Raw genomic sequence first — 23,866 nt, 5'->3', positions numbered from 1 at the left:
TAGCGGTGAGGAGATGATTTCTCTGGGAAGCGCTGGAAATAATTAAATTTCTGGACCATTTTGATTATTGATGGGGAAGAAACAGAATGATTATCAGCACATGTTCTTCTTTATGGTGTTCTTCAAACTGAAGGGTGCCAGAGACAGTTGCCCGCAAAGCTACAGAAAGGGCAAGGAGATGGACATAAGCAAGGAAATTCTGCTGTTTATTTAATATCCTTGTTTATAGACCATAGTATCTGTTGCTGTGAAGATTCAGACAGGATTTAGGGATTAATGAATCAAATTTGTAAAAATTTCTGCTACCGCTCTTTGGAAAAGCACAACTGCCTTGGATCCCAGACAAAACAAACAGGAGGTTTTTGTATAAGCAAGCTTGGATTTTTCCACATTTCCTCCTGTAATTAGATTCTCATAATGACACGTTGCGTTTTTGACATGACTTTTTAGAATGAGACTGGATGTGATTTATTTTTTGTGTGTGCTTAATAATCCAGCGACTCCAACATTCAGGCTGAGAGAGATGAGCAGGGTCTGGTGTTGGAAACTTCGCTTCCATGTTTCTTCAAGCCTCTGGAGCTTGTAGGGTTGTCCTGGCAGGAGCTCTTGCTCCTTGCTGCTTTGCTGCCCAGGCTGTTACACCCAGGGTTATGTCTGGGATTGATGGAGAAATCCCAGGGAGGGCCAGGGTACACGTCGATGTGAACATCCTGCCATTGGAGAAGACTTGCAGATCACTGGAGACCTTAAAACTCCAGATTTCAACTTTCCTGCTTTTTATTTGCAACTGTTATTATAAAGCTGCTTCACGTCCCCAAACCCACTGTCTACCCTGAGGTTTTCAGCGCGTGCATCCTATAGAAGTTCACATCCTGACGTGTTCCTCCTCTTGCTTTCAGAACCCTCAAGAAGGAGACGACCTGGATAAAGATTTCACCGAGGAAACAATAAAAGAATATGATGGGAATTACTACAACTACTACGACAGAACCGTGTCTCCTGACATTGGGCCGGGGATGCCTGCGAACCAGGACACCATATACGAAGGGGTGAGTGCTTCTTCCATTGGACATAAACGTAGCTCAAAACGTTTTTATTTAATGTTATTGAACGTTCCCACAGTGATATCATAGAGATGAGTGCTGCAAAAGGCAGTGGTCCTATCCCATTTGGGTTCATCCACCGTGATGGATGTGCTTGCTGCACGGGAGATGGCTCCATGACCTGGTTAGGTGGAGGTGCCCCATTTCTGCCCTACAAAAACCTGCAGTCCTCTGGTGGCAGAAACATCCCCAGGTCCTGTGTGGGGCCGTGTTGGTGGTGTGAGCGACGTTCTCAACTCTTTACCCTTCTTTTTCTGTCCCGTGCTGCAGATTGGGGGTCCGCGGGGTGAGAAAGGACAGAAGGGGGAGCCTGCGATTATTGAGCCGGTAAGGACGATCTCTGTTCTTTTTTCTTTTTATCTCCCAAGGAAAAAGGTGTAAGGGGTGTGCTCTGTGTGATTTGGTGCTCTGTATTCTGCCGTGTAGCTGGGAGGAAAACTTCCCATGAAATAATTACTTGCTTCATTTTAATATAAAATCCTGTAATCTTTCTTCTTTTTTTTTTTTTTTTTTAATTTCACAAAGCAGCCTAAATTAGGAAGGAAGTGCAGAATTTCCCATGACATCTCTCATTCGCCGTAACAACCCAGGCCGTGTAAAATGGAAGTGCCTGGCAGAGGCCGTCCCCAGCTCTGTGGGATTTTGAGGACCTCCGCAGCTGGTGGCCAGGTCCCATCCTGACCTGAACCTACAGCTCGGGGCCGCCTTTAATGGTGCAGCTAATGGGGTCGGCTCTGTGGAAATAAAAGGGTTCCCACTGCACATGGGGTGGGAGCTGAGTGGAGAGACTTGCTCTTCCTCCTGCTCCTGGCTCCTCCCAGCCTTGCACTTCCAGAGGAGCCCTGTGCTGTCCCAGGAGGGAAACTCAACACTTTCCTTCGTTACGATTCTGCCCTGGCCCACTCCCGAGCTGTTTTTTTTTCCTTTCTGAAGAACAGTAAAAACTGCCCGTGCCCTTTGCAGTCTGCAGAAAATGTGGGTTTCCAAGCGAGCATCCCTCTGTAGGTGTGCACAGGGTTGGAGGCTCTGCAGTCCCCAGCCCTGCTCGTGCTGGGACAGCCACTTTTGGCTCAGTTTGGGCAGTTAATGTGTGTCTGCCCCTCGCTGGGCACCACGGTGCCCCTGGACAGGAACCGGGGGCTTTGCATCCCTGCGGTCACCCCGTCAGCAGCGTCCCTGAAGGGCCAAGCACAGGCTCGCTGCACACCAGCAGCTCAATTAACCTAATTTCCCTTGGCAGAGGGCCCGTGCAGTGCCCAGCGTGGCAGCAGCACTTCCCATCGCCCCCAGCCCCTCATTTTCCTTTGCATTTTTCCTCCCTTTCCCTCTCAAGGAGACTTTGCTGGTGCCGGTGGGGCCATGGAGGAGCTGAGGGGGCAGCAGCAGGGCTCTGCAAGCCTCCCCGTATGCTTGATAAAAGCATCTCCGAGCCTTCCTTCCTCCCTTTCCCTTCTGGGTCCCGCTCTCGGGCTGCAAACAAAGGGCAGGGAGCGAGCGATGCGCTGAACCGCGGCGCGGGGAGGGTGGGGGGCGAGCAGAAAGACGCGGGGAAAGGCAGCCCCAGCAGCCTGCCCTCGGCCAGAACCAATCCGAAACGTTACAGAGCGAACAAAATAGTTAAGTTTAATCATCCAGAAAGAATTTGGCTGCCTTTGCTATTTCAAAACACTGGAGCCACGTATAGCTTTTTGCCAGAAAGTAAACAAGACCAAATGCTGCCTCGCTCCTCTCCGCTCGGTTCCTCCGCGGCGGAGAGAGAAATTCACATTCGCCGTGCTCCTTATCTCCGTTTTGATCGGGGCTGCAGCAGAACAGGGGAAATAAAAACCAAGCAGGGAAGGCGGGTTCTGCCGAATTTTCTCAGCTTTTCATTCACGCCGCCCGGCCCTCAATCCTTGCTCGGTGCTGACGCTCGCTGGAGGCAGCAGGGCAGCACAGGAGTGGGGTGAGGATGGTCCTGCTTGGGGGCACGGGGATGTTGGGACCCCCCTCGTGTCCCATCTATGGGGTGTCCTGCCCTGCCTGGCTGCTCCCAGAGCCTCCTCGTGTTTCTGCCCCTCGTGTTGCTGAGCCCGTTGTGTAAACAGCTGAGATCCCTTGCCGAGGAGGCTCTCCAGATGTCCCTAAAGCTAGGGCTCAACGTAAACCGACAGATAAATACGGGGAGATGCCGAGGATGTTTGCGTTGTGAATTGGCTCCTTAGCCCAGACCCCACCGTGCCGGGGAGCATCCTGCAGCCAGCCATGGAAAGCCCTGGTGCTGTGTATGCTCAGGCCGTGGTGATGCTGGCATCCAGCAGCCCCAAAAAAAAGCCCTGGGGGGGGACAGAGGTGGGTTGTGGCTCTCAGCACCAGGCTGGAGACATTTACTAGCCTGGTGAAGGGAAGGGTTGGCATCGGTTTGTGTTTCAGAGCCTGCCACACCAAAATGTGCCATCGTTGGTCTCGGTGTCACCAGGGATGGGACTGAGGGTGCCCCTGTGGGCTTGCTGGGAGCTCTGGGGTTTTCTGAGCAACGTCCTCGTTGGGGACTGAAAAGGAGCTGGTGCTTAGCAGATGTCATTCCTGCGGGGAGCCTTCTTTGTCGGCTTAGCTTGCCACATCTTGCTAGCCCACAGCAGCAAATAGCTCACTTAGTGAGGGTTGGGGCAGTGCTGTGTAAGGTTTCCCCCTAATTTACACCCAAAAGAGGGCTGTGGCTCCGTGGCGGTCAGTGACACTGCTCTCAGAACGGGGATGGAGCAAAGGCCGTGGGCTGTTCTCTTTACCCACAAAGAACAACACAGGTGCTAGTAGAACATCTCCCAAATGCACCTAAATCTGCGGAAAGCGGATTTAAACGACATGGTAATGGAGAGTATGGGAGTGGGGAGGGACAGCAAATAACGCTGGCCCTGCATTAATGGTGCTGAAACAGCAATGGAAGCAAGGCTGGCTCCTGCCAGCATGTTTGGTCTAGTTTTTGCTCCTCTGGGGTTAGGCACTGTGGCTTTGGGGGCAGGCCTGGGTTTTCTTCTCCCCATTTCAGACCCGTTCAGCTCAGCCCTGTTTGCTCCCGTGGCTGCCGTGGGCTCAGTCAATGCTTTTAGCACCAGAGCCCAGCCAAGGGTGGCCCAAGACCAAGCGCTTGCTTCCCCCAGGCTTCTCCCAGGCAAGCCCGTGGGGATCTGCAGGCTTTCCTAGGCTGCTTGCATCCCCTGGGAGCGATTTCCCCAGTTCCACAGAGGAGCTGGCAAGGGCTGAAAGCGCTTTGGCTCGAGTGAGGTGCCCACTGGGTGCGTGGTCACTGGTCCTGAGATAAAGGCAGCGCTGGCTGTGGGACTCTGCCCAGCACAGCATCCTGATGCCTGCTGGAAAACGTTTGCCTGGCTTATTGGGAGGTTTTTTTCCCTGCCTCTTACATACCAATGAGGGGAAAATGAAAAAAAAAAAACCAAAAAACACCTCTCAATTCTACTGAGTGCATGATAGATCTGATTTAAAGTTATGACAAAATATTTAGATTAAAAGGAATGAAATAACATTATTCTACCATTTTGCCCACACAGTGATTTCCTAGGTACACAGAGTAAATCACGGTGTGCAGCCTGCTAGAAAAGTAATTTCAAAAAAAAAAAAGAAAAAAGCACCTTGCAGTTTGATTATTAACTTTTTTTTAAAGCTGCTTGGGCTTAGAGACAGCTTCTTCCTGACAACGAGCCCTTCTCCCCCTGCAGCACAGCCGAGGTTTGTGTGCGCCCTGGGTTTGCTTGTCCTTGAGCTAAGGGAAAAGGGTTTTTTTTATGGAAGATGCCCCTGTGCTATGGGGAGGCTTGGTGCTGGGGGAAAGGGCTGTTCTGCCATGCCCTGTGTGGTCCAGATAAATGGCATTTGGCTTTTCAGTGGGCAGGTGGTGTCATTGGGGGAGAATGGGAACTGCTCAGCTTCTAGGATGCCCAGACCCAGCAGCAAGACGTGAAATACTTAAGGCCAGACAAAGCACTGGGTTTCCAGCCCTGATGTTGAGGTGACTTGGAGGATGTGCTCTGCTAATCACTGTTTTTTTTTTTCCCCCTTCTTCTTTAGGGAATGCTTGTGGAGGGCCCCCCAGGTCCCGAAGGCCCGGCAGTAAGTGGCACTTTATTTACACCTCAGTGGAGGGTGCATGGTGCTGGATGTGTGCGTTGCAGGGAGCTGAGCAGAGGGCTCAGCGCCCATCGGTGCCCGGGATGTGTTGCTTCCATGTGCTATGCATGTGTACAGAGCGCTTTGGAGTCTGTTTTCTAGAGCAAAAATAAACACAAAGCTCTAATTCTTTTCCTGTGCTTTCTATGAATGTTGCAAATAATGCACATTTTCATTCAGTGGCTTTTTTTTTTTTTTTTTTTCTCTTCTAGGGCCTTCCAGGACCTCCAGGACCAACTGGACCCGTGGGCCTAATGGGAGACCCTGGGGAGAGAGTGAGTACCCCCGTTTTTCTCCTCTTAGAAGCCTTTTGTCATTTTTTGTGTTCAAAGCGGGACCATGGTGCCTTATTGGAACCCTAAATGCTGCTGGTTGCATGAGGTGTTTGATGGTGATTCCTCTCTGAGTCCTTGGTCTTAACACCTCAGAGCTGGGTGAAGAGGACATCAGCCCTAAAAGATGCTTGCGCCAGGGTAAAGGGCAGACCTTTGCACCCAGGGACAAGTGGCTGGGGACTAGCCACGGTAGTGAGCAGCACTAAACACTTTTCTCCAGGCTAAAACCAAGACTAAAGCTGACAAACCCTCTCCTCTCTGCCTGCACCCTTTGGCATGTTATTAGTCATTAGGGCATGGGAGCTGGGCACTGGGTGAACAGAGTGAGCCAGCGCACAAAACAGCCATGAGCACAGAAAAACGGAGCTCATTGTGATTCTGAATCCTCATTTCAGCTGGTGGTGCGGGTCCTGCAGCAGAGGGGTTGGTTTTGGTCGCATCCAGCACAGCCCCTGGTGTCGCACCACCATCCCGCTGTGTTTTTCACCCCTATTTTAAGGGCTGCTGAACTCAAGCCTCAGCTCAGCAAGAGGTGTGCACGCATTAGGCATGCAGGAAAAGCTTGGCTTGTCCTCTCTGAACAAAATGAGCTGTAATGGGGCCAGGCAGTTGCACCAAGGCAAGTGTCCAGGGCCACGTCAGGCTCGAGGGCTGCTGCTGGGAGCAATTTTAGCGGGCGCTAGAAGTTCACCTAAAAATAAGAGCGGCCCTAAGGACAGGGCACTTTGTGGCCTGAGGCACGAAGTCTCAGTGACCAAAAGGGCAGAAAGCATGCCTACAGATGGCTCTTTGAAGGCAGGCTGGCTGGAGGTCTATTTTTCCAGCCTTTCCCTGGGAAAGCGGGGGCGGGAGGAGAGCAGCAGTGATGCTGATGGCAGGAGATGTGCCTGGATGCACCGCGTCCCGCAGCTGTCAGTGCTGTCACCCGGTGAATGCAGAATGCCTCGGCGATGGAGGGAGCGCTTATCAGCAAACACTCCTCAATCTGATGGCCAGGGCCTCAGCAGCTTTTCCTGGCAGATAACACAGCAGGGTCTGACACACCACGGCGTCATCAGCTGTTTTAGCAGCTGCTTTCTGAGTAGGAAATTGTCCTATCTGTCCCTGACCTGCAGCAGGGATAGGATAGGGAGACCCAGACCCTCTGCATCTGCAGGGTTTCCTGCTCTGCTGAGTTTCTTGGATTTTGTCTGTACAGGATGGGAGAAGCTGCTCAGGCTCAAATGGGAAGGTCCACGCAGACAAGGGTGTTGTGCTGCTCTGATGCACATCTTAGCACAGCTAATTGCTGCGACTCCTGTTAAGGATTCATGTTGTAGCATTGCTGTTTGTCTTTTTTCCACTTTATTTTCTATTTCAGTAGCATAACCTAAGACCCAGAATGAACACGAGGGAGGATTTGTTCCGTTGCAGAGAATCAGAACGAGATTTCTGTGCTACAAAGGAGCTCAGTGTAGCTTTGTTTGTAATGCTTAAGCGATGCTGGAGGTTTGCATGGCTGCCTCTGCAGTAACTCTCAGGTCTGCATCACATCCCCTGGGCTTTATTCCTCCTTACCCCTGCAGGCAGGCAGCACCAGTGGCAGCCCCTCAGGAAAGGGCTGAGCACATTTCCACCCTAGGATGGGATGAAGCACAATGTGAAAACTCCAGCTAGAACAGCTAAGTGTTCTTCCCTAAATCCTCTGTAGCCGGGCTTTCTGCATTAAGTAGGGGCTGAGCTGGTTTTCACCAGACTCTCCTACCCTCAGCTTTTAAAAGCTGTCATCCCTTGCAGGAAAGGCTTGGGGTCACTCTGGAACAACACTCCTGGGTCTCTTTTATGCCCCACGTCCCCCTGAGCTGTTGTCCTCCCCAGCACTGCCCTTGTACCCTTCCTCTCCCACCCATCAAGGTGGTTCTCCAGCCCACCCATTCACCAGGAAAAAAAAAGCAAGAGATAGGAAACTGCATTTTGGTGCTCACTGAAAGGAACACCCCGTTGTTGCGGGATGTCCCCCGTGGCCTGGCTGCCATGCTTGGGGCACAGCAGGACCAGCTGCACTGCCACCTTTCCTGCCTGCTGGAGGATGAGGCAACCAGCTGGCTCCAAAGCTTCCTTGCTCACCTCCCAGCCTGAGGACGTGCGTGTTGCAAAATGCAAGTGTTGGGAGAAATAAAACCATTGCTGGCCCACGCTGGAAGGTGTCTGGTGTGGTTTTCAGGTGTATTTGAGGAGATTGCTTAGGTGTTGGGGTCGTGTGGCAGTCAACCTGGCTTGGGCCCCGTATTTTTAATTAAGGCTCTTGGTTGCCTTGCTGGTCCCGGGGGCCTTGGCTGGAGCTTGCTGGCTGCCGTGCTGCCACAACCCCCCAGAGCCCTTCTGTAAAGACCCTCGCTTCATTTACACTCCTGGTGTATTTATTGTTGTTTTTTTTTTTGATGGAACAGTAATAACATTTCTTGTGGTTGTGACATGATTGAGAACGAGAGGCCCTGCCTGAGCTCCATCGATCGGTGTCTGCGAGCTCAGAAAGTCAATACGCAGCCACGAGCCCGCGGCTGGGTGCCAGGGCCACTGCTCCAAGGCTTGCTTAACCCTCGAGCCACCACAGATCTGGGTCTTCCTGCACTGCCCTGGCAGGGCTCTACAGCCTTTGGTGTTGGAGTTTGTAGGGGACCATCCACAGTTCACCCAGGCAAGGTCCCAGCAGTGTTTTTGCAGCTCAAATCTTGCAGCAGCCTAGGATTAGTCAACACAGCTGTGCGGCTCCATCAGGCCCTTGGTAGTCTTCATTTGCCCTCATGTTCAGCCTCCATGGGTCCTACGTGTTGTCCAGCTTGCTCTTCTACTCCCCTTGATGCTCTTCCCCTGCTCCTAACAATTATTTGTGTGCCAGGACGGGTGCTGACCCTGATGAGGAGGGAGGTAGCGCTTCTGCCGCTTGTCCACGCAGATGTTTGCTGGCCGGGCTCCTCCTGAATGGCCGTGCAAAGCCAACCAGCAGCAGACACACTGTCCCTGATGTTGTCATTACACACCCTGAAATTAAAGGCTTCATTTGCATTCTAGCCCAGACAGCACATCCTGCTTTTACAGAGTGTCCAGAACAGAATGTAATCCAACATATTGTGCATGGAGAAGTGATGAACTTGCAGAGCCAGGAATTGAAACTGTATTAAAACACTCTTTTCAATTAGAGCAGCTCCTCTTTAATTTGTTTATTATTAACCCTGCGCATAGCTCATGAATTTACATGGCACTTATATGTGTACAGTGAGGAACATTTCTTATGCCAGCATCTGATAAGGACTTATTTGCAATCAGGCAGGTGCACTGAATTAATATACCAACAATATTCAGCTATGTTAATATTGGCCAACACTCATTTAGCTCTGTTTTATTCATCATGTCAGTTTGTTCATTTATCCCAGTTACTTTACAAAGCACAGAGGAGCTCGCATCACCAGCAAAGCTGCAGAGCAGCCTGTTTGTGGGAGGTAGCAGAGGGCTGATGGGGAGTTTCTTTCAAGTGGTGGGAAGAAGGAAATATGGCACTTAGGAGGCCAGAGAGCTGTTTTGTGGGTACTCCAGAATGGAATGAAGAAAAGGGGAGATTTTTATTTATATCTTTAATTTTAAACGAGATGGTCTGTAGCATTATAACAAATCTCACCCTGGTCGCTGACCCCATTGTGTGTTGGGAAATAAATGTGGGTGCCTTGGTGCTGCTGGGCTTCTGCTCAGCTTCCCTCCAGCTCTGAGCAAAAGCTGGTCTCAAAGCCATCATTACATTTTCCAAGCTCATGCAGTCCTAATGTCTCCATGGCCTTATTTCCACTGAGAATAGTTTTTCATCTCCAGAGTTTAATAGGATCCCTAAAATCCTTCCTGCGGTTCTGAAAGGCTCGAAGCTTTCAGGGTACCCTTTTTTCCATCAGACTGCAAGCAGTGCCTTACACAGAAAACCCTAAATGCTGTGAGAAAGATCTTTTCTCATGAAATTCTATGGCCAGGGTAGAAAAATAATCCTTGACTTGAAGCTCAAAACTGCAGGCTGGTGGGTGGGTCTGTGTGCCTGCTGCTGGGCACCGTTCTCAACACCCACCGTGTGTCTGTCCATCACTGTCTGCTATGTGACGATCATGAGAACTAACACAGATGTGAGTTTAAGCGTTCCCTTGAAATATTGCAATAGTGTTTGTGCTCAGCGTGGCATCTTGGAGCACTGCACCAAATGAAAGTTGAAGTTCCCATCCCTGGTTGCTGTATATCAGCAGATCTCTGTTTACATAATGAGAGTGACACAGATTTACACCAACGGAGGGTCTGGCGTGCTGTATTTCTTAAAGGCATTCAGAGGTTTCTGCAACCCAGCCTCAATTTAAATTTACAAAGTGCTTTGTGGTTTGGATTTTTCCTCCGTGTCGCTGCCCCCCACTGCTCCACCCCGCAAGGAAAAGACCTCACGCACCCAACCTGAAACAAAATGAGGCGTTTTTGTAGAAAAACACCCCGCCAACATTTGTCGGGCAGAGTACACAACAAGAGATAAACAAGCTCATTCCTGATCCGTCATACAGGGGACCAGAGCTAAAGGAGAGGGGAGAGAGGGAAGCAAGTTTATTATATAAGACGAGCCTGGCCTAAATTATTTATCATGCTGCTGGTGCGGCAGATGGGGCTGCCCTCTGCACCTCGCCAGCAGAGCCAGGGACTCCGGTGTCGGCCAGACTAAGTAAACACCAGGAATGTAACATCATGAGCTTGTCTTGAAAAATGGATGGGCTGGCGTGTCGCGCAGCCTTCCTTCGGCGCTGAGGGAGCCGTTGGGTGGTTTCGATGATAAATCAGGGGCTGCAGCGCTGGCTCGCTGCGGCGCTGGGAGCAGCGTTGTTATTCCGGGCCGGTTGCAGTGCGGAGCTGGGCGCCTGGCCCGCGGCACCGCGCCGCCCTGTGATTGTGGTGCGGGGTGGGGTGACGGTGGCTGTCGTTCCCCAGGGCTGGGCTCTAATTTAGGGCTCGGGACTTTGGCTCGAATGCTTTATGTTCCTTTTTAAGAGGGAGAGGAGGAAGGAGATGGTGGGTTAAGGAAGGCAGGGAAGGAAGGGGAGGGAGCAAAGAGGTGCGAGGTGAAGCTGAGTCCGGTGCTCCTGCAGAAATGGGCAGCTGCACGGCTGAGATGAGATGTGGGGGAAGAAAACATCAGTTCCAGTATGGCCTGAGACCTTCAGCCCAAACCAAGGCAGATCTGAAGGATGTTTTTAGATGCCCCCTTCACAGAAATAGACCCAACGAGCACCCAGATCTGAAAGGAAGACAATGGGGCAAGGGAAACACTTCAACTACCTTTTCTAAATCCTCTGCTTTAGGGACTTTGTACCCTTTTGTCCTTTCCTCCTCCCTCTCCCAGCTTCACCCCCCTTCCTTTGCGTTGTGTGGTGAGCATGCATCTTCTCAGGACAAGGGCTGGCTCTTCTGTGTCCATAGGTGTCTGAGATTGTGGCAGGATTTTATTTTCCCTTTTGTTTGGTGTCTGTATGGGCTTGAGAGCTTCGGACAAATGGGAGAGAATACAAACTAATGTGGACGTTCATCGCTTGCCCTCCTAAGGGCTTTGGTCCTCCACAGATGACTTTATTGTTGGCATTTATTGACCAGGGGAGCGTCCAAGTCCTCAAGCCTGAGCTTCTGGCCAGGCAGTTCTGTCTGCCTTGCCATGAAGTGAGCACCAGGGCTCCTGGGTCAAGATCAAGTCACTCTCAGCCCTTTAAGCTGGTGTGAAAATTGCAATTCTGCATGCTCACCGAGTGGTTGGATGTCATCCTCGTTTGTATGTAGGCTTGCTGGATGGTTGTGAAAAATTGGGTTAACTTAAACTTATTGCCGAGTCCACAACTGTGAGTGTGAATAATTTGTGGGCTGTCTTATGGAAATTGGCCATATTCGATTATTTATGGCTTCATCAATACATCTTTTATTACGTACTTGTTTCTTTAGTGTAAGTTAAAGATACTCAGCTGATGTTAATCAGCGCAGCTCTGTTGAGATCCTTGGAGTTTGGCTGATTTACAGCTGCTGACAGGATCACTTCGTTGTAGACAGAAGTAGCCTCACAGGACAAAAAAAAAAAAAAAAGACTGAAGAGAGAAAAATGGAATGACCCAGATGACTGAACATGCACGGAAATGTATTTATCTTTCCACATTTCTATTTCACTGACCTGAGTTATGAAGTTTCATATACCTTTTTAATAGATTTTAAGAGACCCTACTAAACATTGATTCCATTGACTTGGAACAACGCAGAGGGTTTTATTGTTCACTCAAATATTGCTTATGGCAGACACTGAAAATATAGGGGCCAGGATGTAAGGAGAGGGAATTACTAAGAAAAACCATGTGCGCTTACAGATGTGCTTCCACAAAATTTGCCAGACCATCAGGATGCCAGCGTGCTCAACATGAGCTGTCAAGATAGGGAGCCTTTTGTGTCACAACACGCCTTTACAAGCTTAACTGAGATGGTGTTACAGAAGTTTACTTTTATTTCTCTTTCTTATAGGGACCACCTGGCCGTCCAGGTCTTCCAGGAGCAGATGGTTTACCAGGACCACCAGGGACAATGCTTATGTTGCCTGTAAGTACGAATATAGCCCCCAAAAAGGCATTTAAATGACTTGGGCTCCTTGGAGTTAAGTGGTGGAGGGTGAAAGTCATGAGGAAGCAACTAAAGACACCTTCAAGGGCCAAATTTTGAACAGAACTCTGCTTCTTAAGTTGAGGAACCTCTAATGGCTGTTCAAAGCAGTTCATCCAGGTTCTTACGGTTTTAGTATCTGGTCCCTTTTGATGACCAGTGGTTACTTTGCACTGTCTTTTTCCTTTACATGAAGCTAGCAAGTACCAAGTCAGCCTTCTTGATCCTGGGACACTAAGCGAGTGATTATATTTTGTGTCTCCTTTGATGTGAGAAAAAGCCCTCAGGAAACCAGCTGTTGAAAATGAGTGGTTAGGTACCAAAGGGAAAGAGGCTTTAGTGAAAAACCGCAGCACTCTTGTACGGGCTCCAAATCGCAGGGTGATATGTGTGTAGGTTACTGGCAGGGTGCCGAGGAGAGCCTGGGCCAAGAGCTCAACACGGAGCTTAGCTGGCCATTACAATACATTTGTTGGCCCCTACAGAAACCAACCGTAGGCCTATAAATTGTTTCTTTGGATCTGCTTGCCAAGTTCGTGTGGTCGTATACCTAGAGCCAACCAAGCAAGACGCAGAGGTGAAGTCGAGGTGAAAGAGCCTTCCAAGTAGGTTCTGCACTCTGCTGAGTTCCTCTTGCAAAACCCCAAAACACGTGCAATTAAGGAATTGGAGATGGAAGAGACGGAAGAAAACATTAAACAATTCCTTCCCTTTCAAGTTCAGGAAAATTAAAAATAATCATTATTTTTTTAAATCCTTTGCGTGTAAGGATCATGGCTTAAACATTAGGATGAGTTTCCCTGAAGTATGCTGCCGTGCTTGGGAAAGGCAGCCTCGGTCCCATGGCCACGAGACAGCTCCAGCCCAATAACCCGATACAACCCCATCTCCACCAGCATCTGCACGGGGGCTCTCAGGCCTGTGAGAGCTTCGGCATTAGTTTTGAGCGGTGGTGCGTGAGGTCCTTACAGTTCAAAGCCTGCAAGGCCTCCTATTGTGCATGCTTTGACCTGGCAGCGTTTGCTGTGCTGTTATGTCCATGGGAAACAGTCTGTGTGTGCCGGCGAGCTGGGCGACCCGAGAGCGCGCTGCTTAATGGGGTGGTCTGGAAGGACACCGATGGGCCTGGGGCAGTCATGCTGAACAGAGCTATTTAGGAACCAGGCTAGCGTGAGTATGGAGACACAGCAACCCCGTGACCTGCTTTCTCTGTCTTGTTCCCATCAGTTCCGCTTTAGCGGAGGAGGAGATGCTGGCTCGAAAGGACCACTCGTTTCGGCCCAGGAGGCCCAAGCCCAAGCCATCCTGCAGCAGGCCAGGGTAAGTGAAGGGGAGCAGGGTGTCTCTTGCAGCAGGTCTGTGTTGGTGGGGAAGACAAGATTAAACTTCTCAGAGGAGATGTCTCCATGCTTGCAGCATCCATGCTGGTAACAGTCTCTTGACCTAGGTGTGAGCTGGGATTGCTGCATGGCTTGAGGTGATAACACCTGGATGACTTGGCCTTTTATTGAGCACCAGCAACAGGCCAGGCTCTAAAAACTCAGTTTTAAATTACCTACGGACCTTGGAGATGGCCTTCTGCTGATGGAAGTAGACATAAACCTGCTGCAGCGTTCTGCTGTTTATGCTGACAGTTTTGAGAATCTATATGAAAAGTCGTGGCATATGCTGTAGGGGATTTCTTTTTTTTTTTCTTTTTTTCCAGCAAATCTCACTCAATAATTAAATGTATGTCACAGATGTAAGCTGTTCCCAGCTCCATGAATCTCAGCAGGCAGCCTGCAATTTCCTTTAATATATTTATTGAAAATACATGATGAGTATCTACACCATTTTTTTTGTTTTGTTTTGTTTTGTCAAATGACCTTATTGATTAATGATCACATAATCCCCAGCCGTGTTTATTATTTAGGCTCACTGGTGAAGCAAGATGGGCCATGCACGTTCCCAGTATGATTCCTGTTCCCTAGCTGGATGAGTATGTCAGTGTATAAGGCTCCATTCTCAGCTGTTCAAAATAAGACTTTGTTTCCAGGCAGGACAGCTTTGAATTTTCCCTTCCATGAGTGCTTGTCTGAGGTTACATTTGATCATTAGCACGTTAAAAGCAGAAAAGCAGCAGGCACAATTACAGCAGAAGGGAAAACGTGAGGACCCCTTGAGTGCATTTCTGATTTATTTGTCCCAGTCTTGTCCAGGAAGGACCAGATCCTGGCTTTGAGCAGTAAAGGGGAAAATACAAGATGGTTTAGCAAGGCCAAAAATGAAAGGGGATGGCTTTGGGGCGCTTTGGTTCTCTTCCAGCCAAATGCAGCCATCAAAGGACATAGCTTAGCTGTGCTTCCCAGCGTCCAAAGCCCACGTCTGCCGGCAGCTGGGTCTCGTAGCTCAGATGCTGTTGATGGGCTAAAAAGCAATTCCTTTCACCCTTGAGTGAAATAAAGTCCTTTAGGATCTCCACCCAGCTGGGTGACACATGCCCTTTTGGGTTTATAATGAGGGCTTTGGCTCAGCTGGGACTATTTTGCTTTCCATCCAGCTCTCCTTTAACTAAGGAGTTCAATTTTTCTCATGTTCAGGCAGAGCACAGGGCCCTGATGCCACCAGCCACTGCATTTTCCTATCCATTAACCTTACTCTGAGAATGATATTGGTGGATTATGATTCTCGTGTTACCTCGTCAGTCTTAATTTCCAGGCTGCCTACAGTTTTTCCATCAGCATTTATTTTGCTGGGAAATTGCTTTTCTTGACCAGATGAACGTTTCATGAGAAGCATCTGCTTTCTCAGACTTTTTTTGTTGTTGTTGTTGTTGTTGTTGTTGTTGTTGTTGTTTTCTTCTGCCTGTCAAAAATAGTGACTGATTTGAAAAAACAAAGTATCCCCCCCAAGAAAATTCTCTTTTCTGTTTTGTTTTGTGTGTGTGTGTGTGTTTTTGTTTAATTTTCAGTAAAACGTTGGGAAAAAATGAAAAAAAATAATAAATCCTGGGCAATTTTGGGGCTGTGGATGAAAATTTGATAATTTCCATAAACAGAAAGATCCATTTCTTGACAAACATCAACCTATCATCAGGCAACTTCAGCTGAAAACCCTGATACTGAAGTGGACAGGGAGATAATTTTTTTTCTGTGGAGAAGTTATGGGATGTGGCAGGAATGGTGCTTTTTTTTTTTTTTTTTTGGGTGGTGTTGTTAATTGCATTATTAGGTTGACTTATTCCCTTAAAATTTGGCTTTCAGTAGACACTGAAAGTAGACACTGTCCCAGCCAGCAGTGTTCCGGAGCAGCTCCCTTTTAATGGGGAGTTGTAAAAAGATGCCACATAATCCAGCATTTGTGCAATATTTACACAATTCCAAGTTCAGTCACGGATAGATTTTAATTCCTGTTATACACAGATAATTACAACTCTTTTAAAGTGTCGAATTGTCACGAGGGAACAAATTGTCCAAGTGATGTTATGAACTGTGGACGGCCCCATTACCCTCCACGGAAATTATCGACTTGATGCATGGTTACATGACTCCTTAATTACTGAGCTAAACGCCCCCCATTGCAAATTGAATTGTTCTATTTGGAAGATGCTAAGTAGTAATTAAAAAAAAAAAAAGAAAAAATCCTCCAAAATTAAACTGCTAGTTTCATAAAGAAAAAGCCCTCCTAAACCAGGATGTGAGCAAACCCCTGTAGTTTGTTTGGGTAAAATTTTGTCATTTACCTTCAGTAGGTTATTGCTAAAAGTGCCCATTGTATTCTGTTTGTGTGTATTGATGGAAAAGGGTTCAAATGCAGGAAAATCTGGGCTCTCTATCTGCCATGGGTCTCAACCGGGGTGTTTATAGGTATCTACCTGTATGGGGCTGCAGGCAGCTGGGCTGTAGGTCCGTACATTCCCTCAGCAGACCGACACCAACCAGGGGTTTGGCCCATTTGTGGAAGCAAGAAGAAGTTGATCAGTTGATCAAATTTATTGAGATTATGGAAATAGCTGCAAGGATTCCTGGTTCTCAGAGCATGCAGGGAACACGCAGCTCATGGTGCAGTGTGGCCATGTCCCGTTGAGGTAGTGACACAGGGACACAATTAAAGCAGCATCTCTCTTTCTGTTTCAGCTGGCACTGCGAGGACCCGCGGGCCCAATGGGTCTGACCGGGCGGCCCGGCCCCATGGTGAGTAAAGAAGCAAGGAGAGAACGAAGCTGGCACTGGTTCAGCACCTGCTCTCATTACCTGCATGAATGCCTTCTCCTTAATGCCCTTTGGCTCTTCCCTCTGGTTCTGTTGTGGCAAAATGCAGTGAATCCCATTCTCTGCCCACAGGGACCCCCGGGCAGTGGAGGACTGAAGGGCGAAGCTGGAGAAATGGGGCCTCAGGTGTGTATGGCAAGATCGGGGGGCTGAGGGGGCTTTGGGGAAATGCAGGTGTGGAGCAGCCAGCCTTGCTTCAGGGGCTGCTGTGGGGGAGCAGCTCAGAGCCTACAAATGCAAGGTGAAACTATGAAGGTGTGGGAACATCTGTTCCACCTATAAATGTCCCTTCAAGTATCCAAGCGCAGATTCAAGGCATAATTCCAAGCCAGCAGGGTAAAATTCTGCAGGTGGTTCTCCTTTCCTGCAAAGGCATCCACAGAGGGGTCCTGAAGGCCCTCGATTCCCCCAGGGCCCTCTGTGAGCACCCCAGAGGCATGCTGTGAGGGGGGGTCCCGCAGGCTGCTGAGGGGCAGGGGCCTCTTGCCTTCCCCACGGCTCCAGCCATTCCCTGGCCACAAACATTGGAAAAAAGATGTGGTGTGGGTGGCCTTGTAAATATGAGAGATGTTGGAGTGTGGGGAGTTCCTTATTGCTCACAAAATCGTCCTCCGGAGTCGTAAATCCTGCATCAAAGGGAAATTTTCTAATGGGGGGCAGGGATTTGTCTCCACCACCCTGAGCCCATGACAAGCGCAGGGCTGCTCACAGGGCGAAGGCTTACGTTTGGGTCTACACATGCAATTCCCATCCAGACATGCTCAATCCTGCATCTACCTGGTGTGTTTTGAACCCCGGGCTCTGCTCTACGCGTTCACCCCCCATTTTGTCACCCCGTTTTGTCACTCCACTGACCCTCACCACCCCAATGGGGCCTGGCTGGGGATGCCTGCGGGGCCGCTGCTCCGGCCAGCTGCACGGGGTCCGTCTGTAATGCTGCTGGCTGACGGCGTTTCTTTCTCTCTCCTCATTGCATCACAGGGTCCACGAGGCATCCAGGGCCCTCCCGGCCCGGCAGGGAAGCCAGGCCGCAGGGTGAGTGTCCCGGGAGCGCTTCGTCCCGCGGCCAAAGCAATTCCTGAGCGCTGAGAGCATTGCACAAGCGTGGGCTGGCGGCCAGCCAGGGGCTGGTCCAGGCCTTCTCGGTCCAGCTGGGCAGACGCACGCAGGGATAAGAGCTTGGGGTAGGGAGGAGGGAGGATGGGAAGAGCTGCATGTCCATGCTTCCCATGTTTTAGTTCTCAGATTTTTGCTCCACGGTGCTGGGGTGGGAGCTGCAGGAGCACCCTGGGCTGCTTCGGGCAGTCCTGGTCTTTGCAGCATGAGAGGACCTGGTCCCTGGGGGTATCTGAGCTAGCAGAAGCGGTGCTCACTTGCTCTGTTGACATTCCCGTTGCACAAATGCTAATTTTTATTTTACGGAGTCCTCCAGCTCTTTGTGTGAGCTTACCAGAGGAAGAAATTAAGAAGTTTTTTGTGTGACTCACATCCGGCTTTCATAAACTTTTATCTCATTTCAATTTGTGAACATCGGCATAAGCATATCTTAAAGTGTAAAGGAAGATAATTTTTTCAAATTGATGACTGTATCCCAATGTCCATGCTGTGAACCAGCTTCCCTGCTGTTTGCCATACTCCAGCCCACCAGGCTGACCCAGGATGCTGCTGCAAGAACAGAGCAACATTTTCCCTTTGCCCAGGGAAGTTGCTGCCCAGCTGGCAAGCTCTGGCTTCAATAAAGCTTTGCTCAGCCACAGACCAAAGAGCAGATGTCTCTGCAGTCCTACTTTACCCCTTGTGTCTGACTTTGCTTCTCTCCGCTGCAGGGACGAGCTGGCAGTGACGGTGCCCGGGGAATGCCAGGCCAGACAGGACCAAAGGTAGCGTCACGTCTTTGTGTGTTTTTGGAATTTGCATCAGCTGGTTAGCAAGCAGGAACGGGAGGACCCTTGCAGGAGGAGCCCTCTTTGCTTGGAGGAGGTGGCTGAAACGGTCCAGCAACTCCTGTGAAGATGTGGGCTCCACATTTGAGAGCTGAGGGAAATTAAACACACACCTAGAAGGCAGAACAGCAAGAGATTGTATTTTCTTTTCTTTCCTTTTTTTTTTTTTTGGTGCAACTTTATTAAATTGCTGGATCCCCTTAAGAATGAAACATGCTCCCTTGGCTGCAGTTGTAGAACAAATACTTCAGAATCCTAATTACAAAAAACAAACATGAATGAGCAGTTGGAAATATCCTGAAATATAACTACCAAAAAATACCTATTAAGTGGGTGAGGAAATGTAGAAGGCGTGGTGAGGAATTTTAATGCCTTGTATTTATCTTTGAGACAAAATCCTTTCATTCAGCTGTGATCTGCTGGTATTATCAAGCAAGGAAGGAGCTGTTCCACTGAAATTGAATGCAAAGAAAGTTTGCTCAGGGAATCACGTATTAAAGGTTTTAAGTTCTTTATTATGTAGATACTTAAAGCTGGAAAAGATGGGGGGTTTTGATACAGAGACAGGAGGCTGCAAATCATTTATCCAGTAAAGTGCTTTAATGAGCATCAACTGCCCTCCAAGGAGTGGATGCCAGGGAAGAAGGGAAAACAGAATAATGAGCAGCTCTGGAAACGAGCTAAATCTGCTGTGAGCAGAGCCAGAGCAACGCCCCATGAGCTGACAAAAACGAAGGAGCCATCAGTTACCCTGGTGCATCTCCATCAGCCTTGGCCAGGTCGATTTATCCTCCAAAATGCTCTGATGTAACCAACTTCTTCGTTCGTAGGTGAAAGGTTTGTGGGAGGAAGGAGTGGTGCTCATTCCACTTACCACTAGTGTGTGCTCTGCCTTTTGACCAGGGGGTCCCCCACTATACAAAGAAAATGGGACTTTCCTTTTTTATCTGTGCCAGGTGTTGTGTGACAACATCACCCACAGTTTGCAGATGCCTTTGGGACTTCCCTTTTCCAAAGAGCTGAGGCTTTCACAGACAGTCTGTCTCAGTGCATTCCTGCCCCTATTTCCCCCCAGAATACAGGGAATTGGAACAGGGCACAAATTCAGTGAGGAAAAGCAGCTGTGCAGAGGAGAAGCCCTGCTGTGCCTTGCTGGGTTTCACCAGGACCTGGCTGCATCCCAGCGCTGGGGGACCCACACTGGTCTGAGCCCCAGGAAGCTCTCTGAACTACTGGGGCTTTAATTTTTCCTCCTCACACTTCAGCTTCCCAAAGAGTCGCCCGTTTCCTTCGGGAACATCTGCAGAGCTAGGCAGGGGACGTGAGGAGCGAGCAGCTGTGTGCTCAGTGTGTCCGCACAACTTTTGTTTTCCCAGCGTGGTGCCAAGCACAGAGCAACACGCCCGCCCTCCTAGCACTGCTCCTTATTTTGGGCTTGGCATCGTGCTCCCCAGCATGGCCAAAGCCCCGTTTGGCCAGGATTAGAGGGGTGTGTATGGGATGGGTTGTGGTGGAGGCCAAGGTGGTGTCTGGGGACCTCTCGGCAGCAATACTGGTGCCCAGCTGGCTACCAGTGGGTCATCATTTGTAATGCTGTGGAATAAAATGAAATAAATTGCACTAGAATAACCTGTCCAGAATTGAGATGCTTTAGATGATGGGACTCCGGAATTCACATGGAAAAATAATAAGTCTGTAGGTGCTGGAGGAGAAGGGAGGAGGTAAAATGGCTTTATTTGAGCATTTTTCTTTTTTTTTTTTAATCTATAACTTTGAAATCATCGCTGGTCTGATGGGAGGTGAAGGCTGAATGTCTGAGGGAGAAAATCAATCCCTCCTTGACACAGAAAGGAAACAAATTGGAAAGATATTCAACAGCAGGTGGAAACGTGTACTAACCTGGCTTTTCTTTTAGGGTGACCGAGGGTTTGATGGCTTGGCTGGTTTGCCTGGTGAGAAGGGAAATAGAGTAAGTTATATTCCACTTGTTTCCTGGCTGCAGTCTGTAATGAAACCTTGGCAGGAAGACATGGCTGGGAGGAGGGCAGCTATTGCTGGGGATGAGCCAGAACAGTGCAACGAGAACAAGAGTGTCCTGGAGGATAATGTGGGATGTCACAGCATTGCTCCCAGTCACAGCACTCACATCCTGGGAAGCTGCAAAATCCTTCTGGGATTGCTTGAAAGTGGAGGGGGGGGATCACTTTAATAAAATGCAGACTGAAAAATTAGAAGCAAAACCTGCTTTTAGTGCAGATGTGGATGGGAACTGCCAAAAATACAATGGGATCGTTCACTTTGGCTTATAATTAAACAATGGGGAAAAAAGCAAGAAGCTAGTTATTTTGGTAGGCTGCCTCCTCTCCCTAGAGAGAGCCACTGTCTCCCCAGTTAAACCATTAGTTTTTAAAGCTGGGGAGCTCTTGAGCAGCAGAGATCGCATTATGATTACAAGCTACAGAGGAAAGGGAAGACAGTGCCTGAGAGAGATGCTTAATTGGCGAGATGTGGGATAGTGGGATGCCTTGGGTGAAGGAATATCTGTGTGCAGAGCCCGAGTCCCCTTTTCTTGAAGGAGCCACAGTATCTGCTTGCTTCCCAGACCCCTAGTGAGATGTCACGAGTAAATCCTGTGCCTCATGCACAGGAAAGTGAGGATACGAGCATCCTCAGCACATGTTGCAGACAGAAAAGGCGAGCCTGTTGCTAGGTTTCTCGCTATTACCCGATGTTTTCCATTGCCAGACTGTGTCCACCTTCTCTGAGGATTTTCTGCCTTTCCTTCACAGGGCGAGCCAGGCCCCCACGGACCCCCAGGGGCTCCCGGAGAGGATGGGGAGAGGGTAAGTTTGTCTGTGTCTGCAGCAGTCCTTTGAATTCATAACTGAGCCCTGTAAATGAGAAGCAGATGCGATGGCAGCACCGGGCGCACGTTGCCTGCTGCCATCCCCTGCAGCAGCAGCAGCAGCAGCTCGTCCCTGCAGCGTGGTGCCACGGGATGAGAGTGACATGGGGCAGACAGAGCAAGATGGGAGGAAGAAAAGTGATGAGAAATGTGCATTTTAAGTATCTGGTCAGAAAACTCTGTTTTTGTTACGAAAAATCATGTCATCGACAATGTGTGCTGCTTGTTTTCTAAGATATGGCAAATTGCAGCACGACTTGGGAAATAAGGAGTCCAGATAGACATGGGAATCAAAGATTAAATTGTTCACTTTAACACCGTGCAGTCGATAATCGCAAGGCCTTTAGCAAAAGCTCAAACTAAGCGATACAGGCCTAGAAGAGCCAGTTTAAGAGAAGAGATTGCAAATGCTGAATGTGTAGTTCTGGGAAGTGTGCAGTTCAGCTGGAGGAGTATGGATTTCCCAGGCTTTAATCCCCCTCCACAATGTTCTCTTTCCACCTTTGGCTATCTGTAAAGCACAGATAATAATGCCTTCCTGACCACAAAGTTGTGAGGATTAATTAGTCGTGGATGTAAAGGGCTTTTAAGTCGAAAAGACCTAACTTGCGTCTTTGGGGGAAAGAACAAATTTCTGGAGAACTTTAATCCTAAAGAGAAAGAGAAACCATGTAAGGGGAAGAGAGGGCATAGCTGAGGGGAAGAGAATGCATTTTATCAGCAGAGGAGGGTTTGCATGGGCTGGCTGCTAGGATTGATTTCCTGAGTGTGGGTGTGCTGGGTTGTGATACGGTGTCCCTGGGGGAGCCTCATGAGTTAGGTGGTTTAAAAATGACGTGGAGGAAGCACCATTGGTGGGCATCAACAAGAGGTGGGTGTGGAGCGATGAAGAATTACCCCTTTGATGCCTCTGGCTTATCTGAGGAGCCAGTGGGTTAATCTGGCTAAATCAAATTCCCCGGGCAGTGCTCCCATGCTCCCCTTCAGTAGGCACTAAATCTTGTGGTTATTGACTCACATGGCCCGAATTGTTCCTACAGTATCTTGGCTATTAGCAAAATCCATCTTTATAAACACTGACATGAATTATGAAGTATCCATACAGCATTTCTAATCCTCGGTAAATTCTGCACACGCAATATTAGTCTCGCGGCTTACGAGGTCTTCCTTATGCACGGCTACCCTTTTATTACTCCAGGGAAGCTGCTTTTCGGTGTGATTATTATTTAACAAGAATGAAACACCTGTGATGTGACTGAAATATAACTGCTTTGCTCTGTCTCTTTTGCTGCTTCCCTCTGTGCCTTCGCTGCCGAGCAGGGAGATGATGGAGAAGTTGGACCCCGAGGGCTGCCTGGAGAGCCTGTGAGTACCTCCTGGGGCTCGGTGTGCAGCAGCACCGCTTTGGTCAGGGGCTGGACATGATCAGGGTGCTTTAGGTGTCCCGTGGGGCAGCTCCTGTGGTGCTAATCAAGACCCCCGAGTTCTTGCAGGGAACAGCTTCTCCTGCTTGAAGATCCAAGTGAATGGTTGGGAGTCTCTTTGCCTTAACAGCTCTCTTCTACTTTTTTCACCAAGATGCCTACTGAGGAGAGAAGATGCTTTCTGATCTTGTATTACTGATGAGCAAACTTCTCGGTGATTCTATTTGCTCAGTGGCTAATATTTGAAATTTAAACCCTGTCATTTTAAAGGTAAAGCTTAGCTTAGGCTGGTCTCTCGTTTTTCCTGCATGCATCCTCCATCTGGACTGTTTAGGAGTCAGGTAAGTGGGCTGGGGTGTGAAGTGTGCATGCTGAGTGTATGTGAAATGTGAGTTTTGCGAGTGTTAGTAGCAAACAGCAGTGAGGAATGGTTTTGTCTGCTATTGCAGGGGCAATGGCAGCAATCAGCCATGCGGCTCATCACCTGCACCCCTAGATCAGTGCAGTGTGAGTGATCCCATCTAAATCTTAGGATGCAGTCCTAGCAGGACTGAACACAAGGGGACATTTGCCATGACCTCAGCGGGGCTGGTGTTCTGTTCACAGCACACAGAACTTTATAAATCTGCAGAGTTTGTCAGTGTCTGGGCCTGCAGCTCCATATGCTGCTGCTAATGCTGGAGCAGCCAGGCCAGGGCTAGCGAAGGGGACAGTTCCTATCAAGAGTAAGGTGAAAAGGAGATGCTCATGATTTGAACAAAAACCTCCTGAACAATCCCAACAAGTGTTTTTGGGGAGCACCCCACCAAAAAGAAACAGCTGGGTTTTCAAATCAAGACTCTGAAGGCATTTTCTGTCCCCAGCACCAACTATTTCTGATTTTGTTGGCAATGATGAACTCTGTTTCTGGCTGACCGTCGATTTCTGTGTGTAGTACAGTCATTGGCTGCTCATAGTATCCCAAACGCATTTCCTTTGTTATAAAAAGGACATTAACTATCTATCACTGGCCATCAGCTTTGCTTTCAAAATGTCTTATTTTGTTGTTGAGCGGCCCAGCATGG

General features: G+C 49.1%; 1 protein-coding gene across 4 annotated transcripts in view; it reads left to right on the top strand.

Moving 5' to 3' along the window:
* COL5A1 (collagen type V alpha 1 chain) overlaps nt 1–23,866 on the top strand; it is a 168,518-nt gene that overhangs the window by 90,502 nt on the left and 54,150 nt on the right. For all 4 annotated transcript variants that reach the window (XM_038165150.2, XM_038165149.2, XM_072025329.1 and 1 more), the window contains exons 8-20: nt 900–1,049; nt 1,374–1,430; nt 5,169–5,210; nt 5,480–5,542; nt 12,146–12,220; nt 13,508–13,600; nt 16,396–16,452; nt 16,603–16,656; nt 17,512–17,565; nt 18,357–18,410; nt 20,389–20,442; nt 21,263–21,316; nt 22,699–22,743. In XM_038165150.2, the coding sequence (XP_038021078.1) occupies nt 900–1,049; nt 1,374–1,430; nt 5,169–5,210; nt 5,480–5,542; nt 12,146–12,220; nt 13,508–13,600; nt 16,396–16,452; nt 16,603–16,656; nt 17,512–17,565; nt 18,357–18,410; nt 20,389–20,442; nt 21,263–21,316; nt 22,699–22,743 (852 nt within the window). The remainder of the gene's footprint in view (nt 1–899; nt 1,050–1,373; nt 1,431–5,168; nt 5,211–5,479; nt 5,543–12,145; nt 12,221–13,507; nt 13,601–16,395; nt 16,453–16,602; nt 16,657–17,511; nt 17,566–18,356; nt 18,411–20,388; nt 20,443–21,262; nt 21,317–22,698; nt 22,744–23,866) is intronic.

Source organism: Anas platyrhynchos, chromosome 18 (assembly GCF_047663525.1).
Source record: "Anas platyrhynchos isolate ZD024472 breed Pekin duck chromosome 18, IASCAAS_PekinDuck_T2T, whole genome shotgun sequence".
Classification (NCBI taxonomy): domain Eukaryota; kingdom Metazoa; phylum Chordata; class Aves; order Anseriformes; family Anatidae; genus Anas; species Anas platyrhynchos.
Note: the sequence above shows the minus strand (reverse complement) of the source record. Positions and strands in the feature narration are given on the sequence as shown.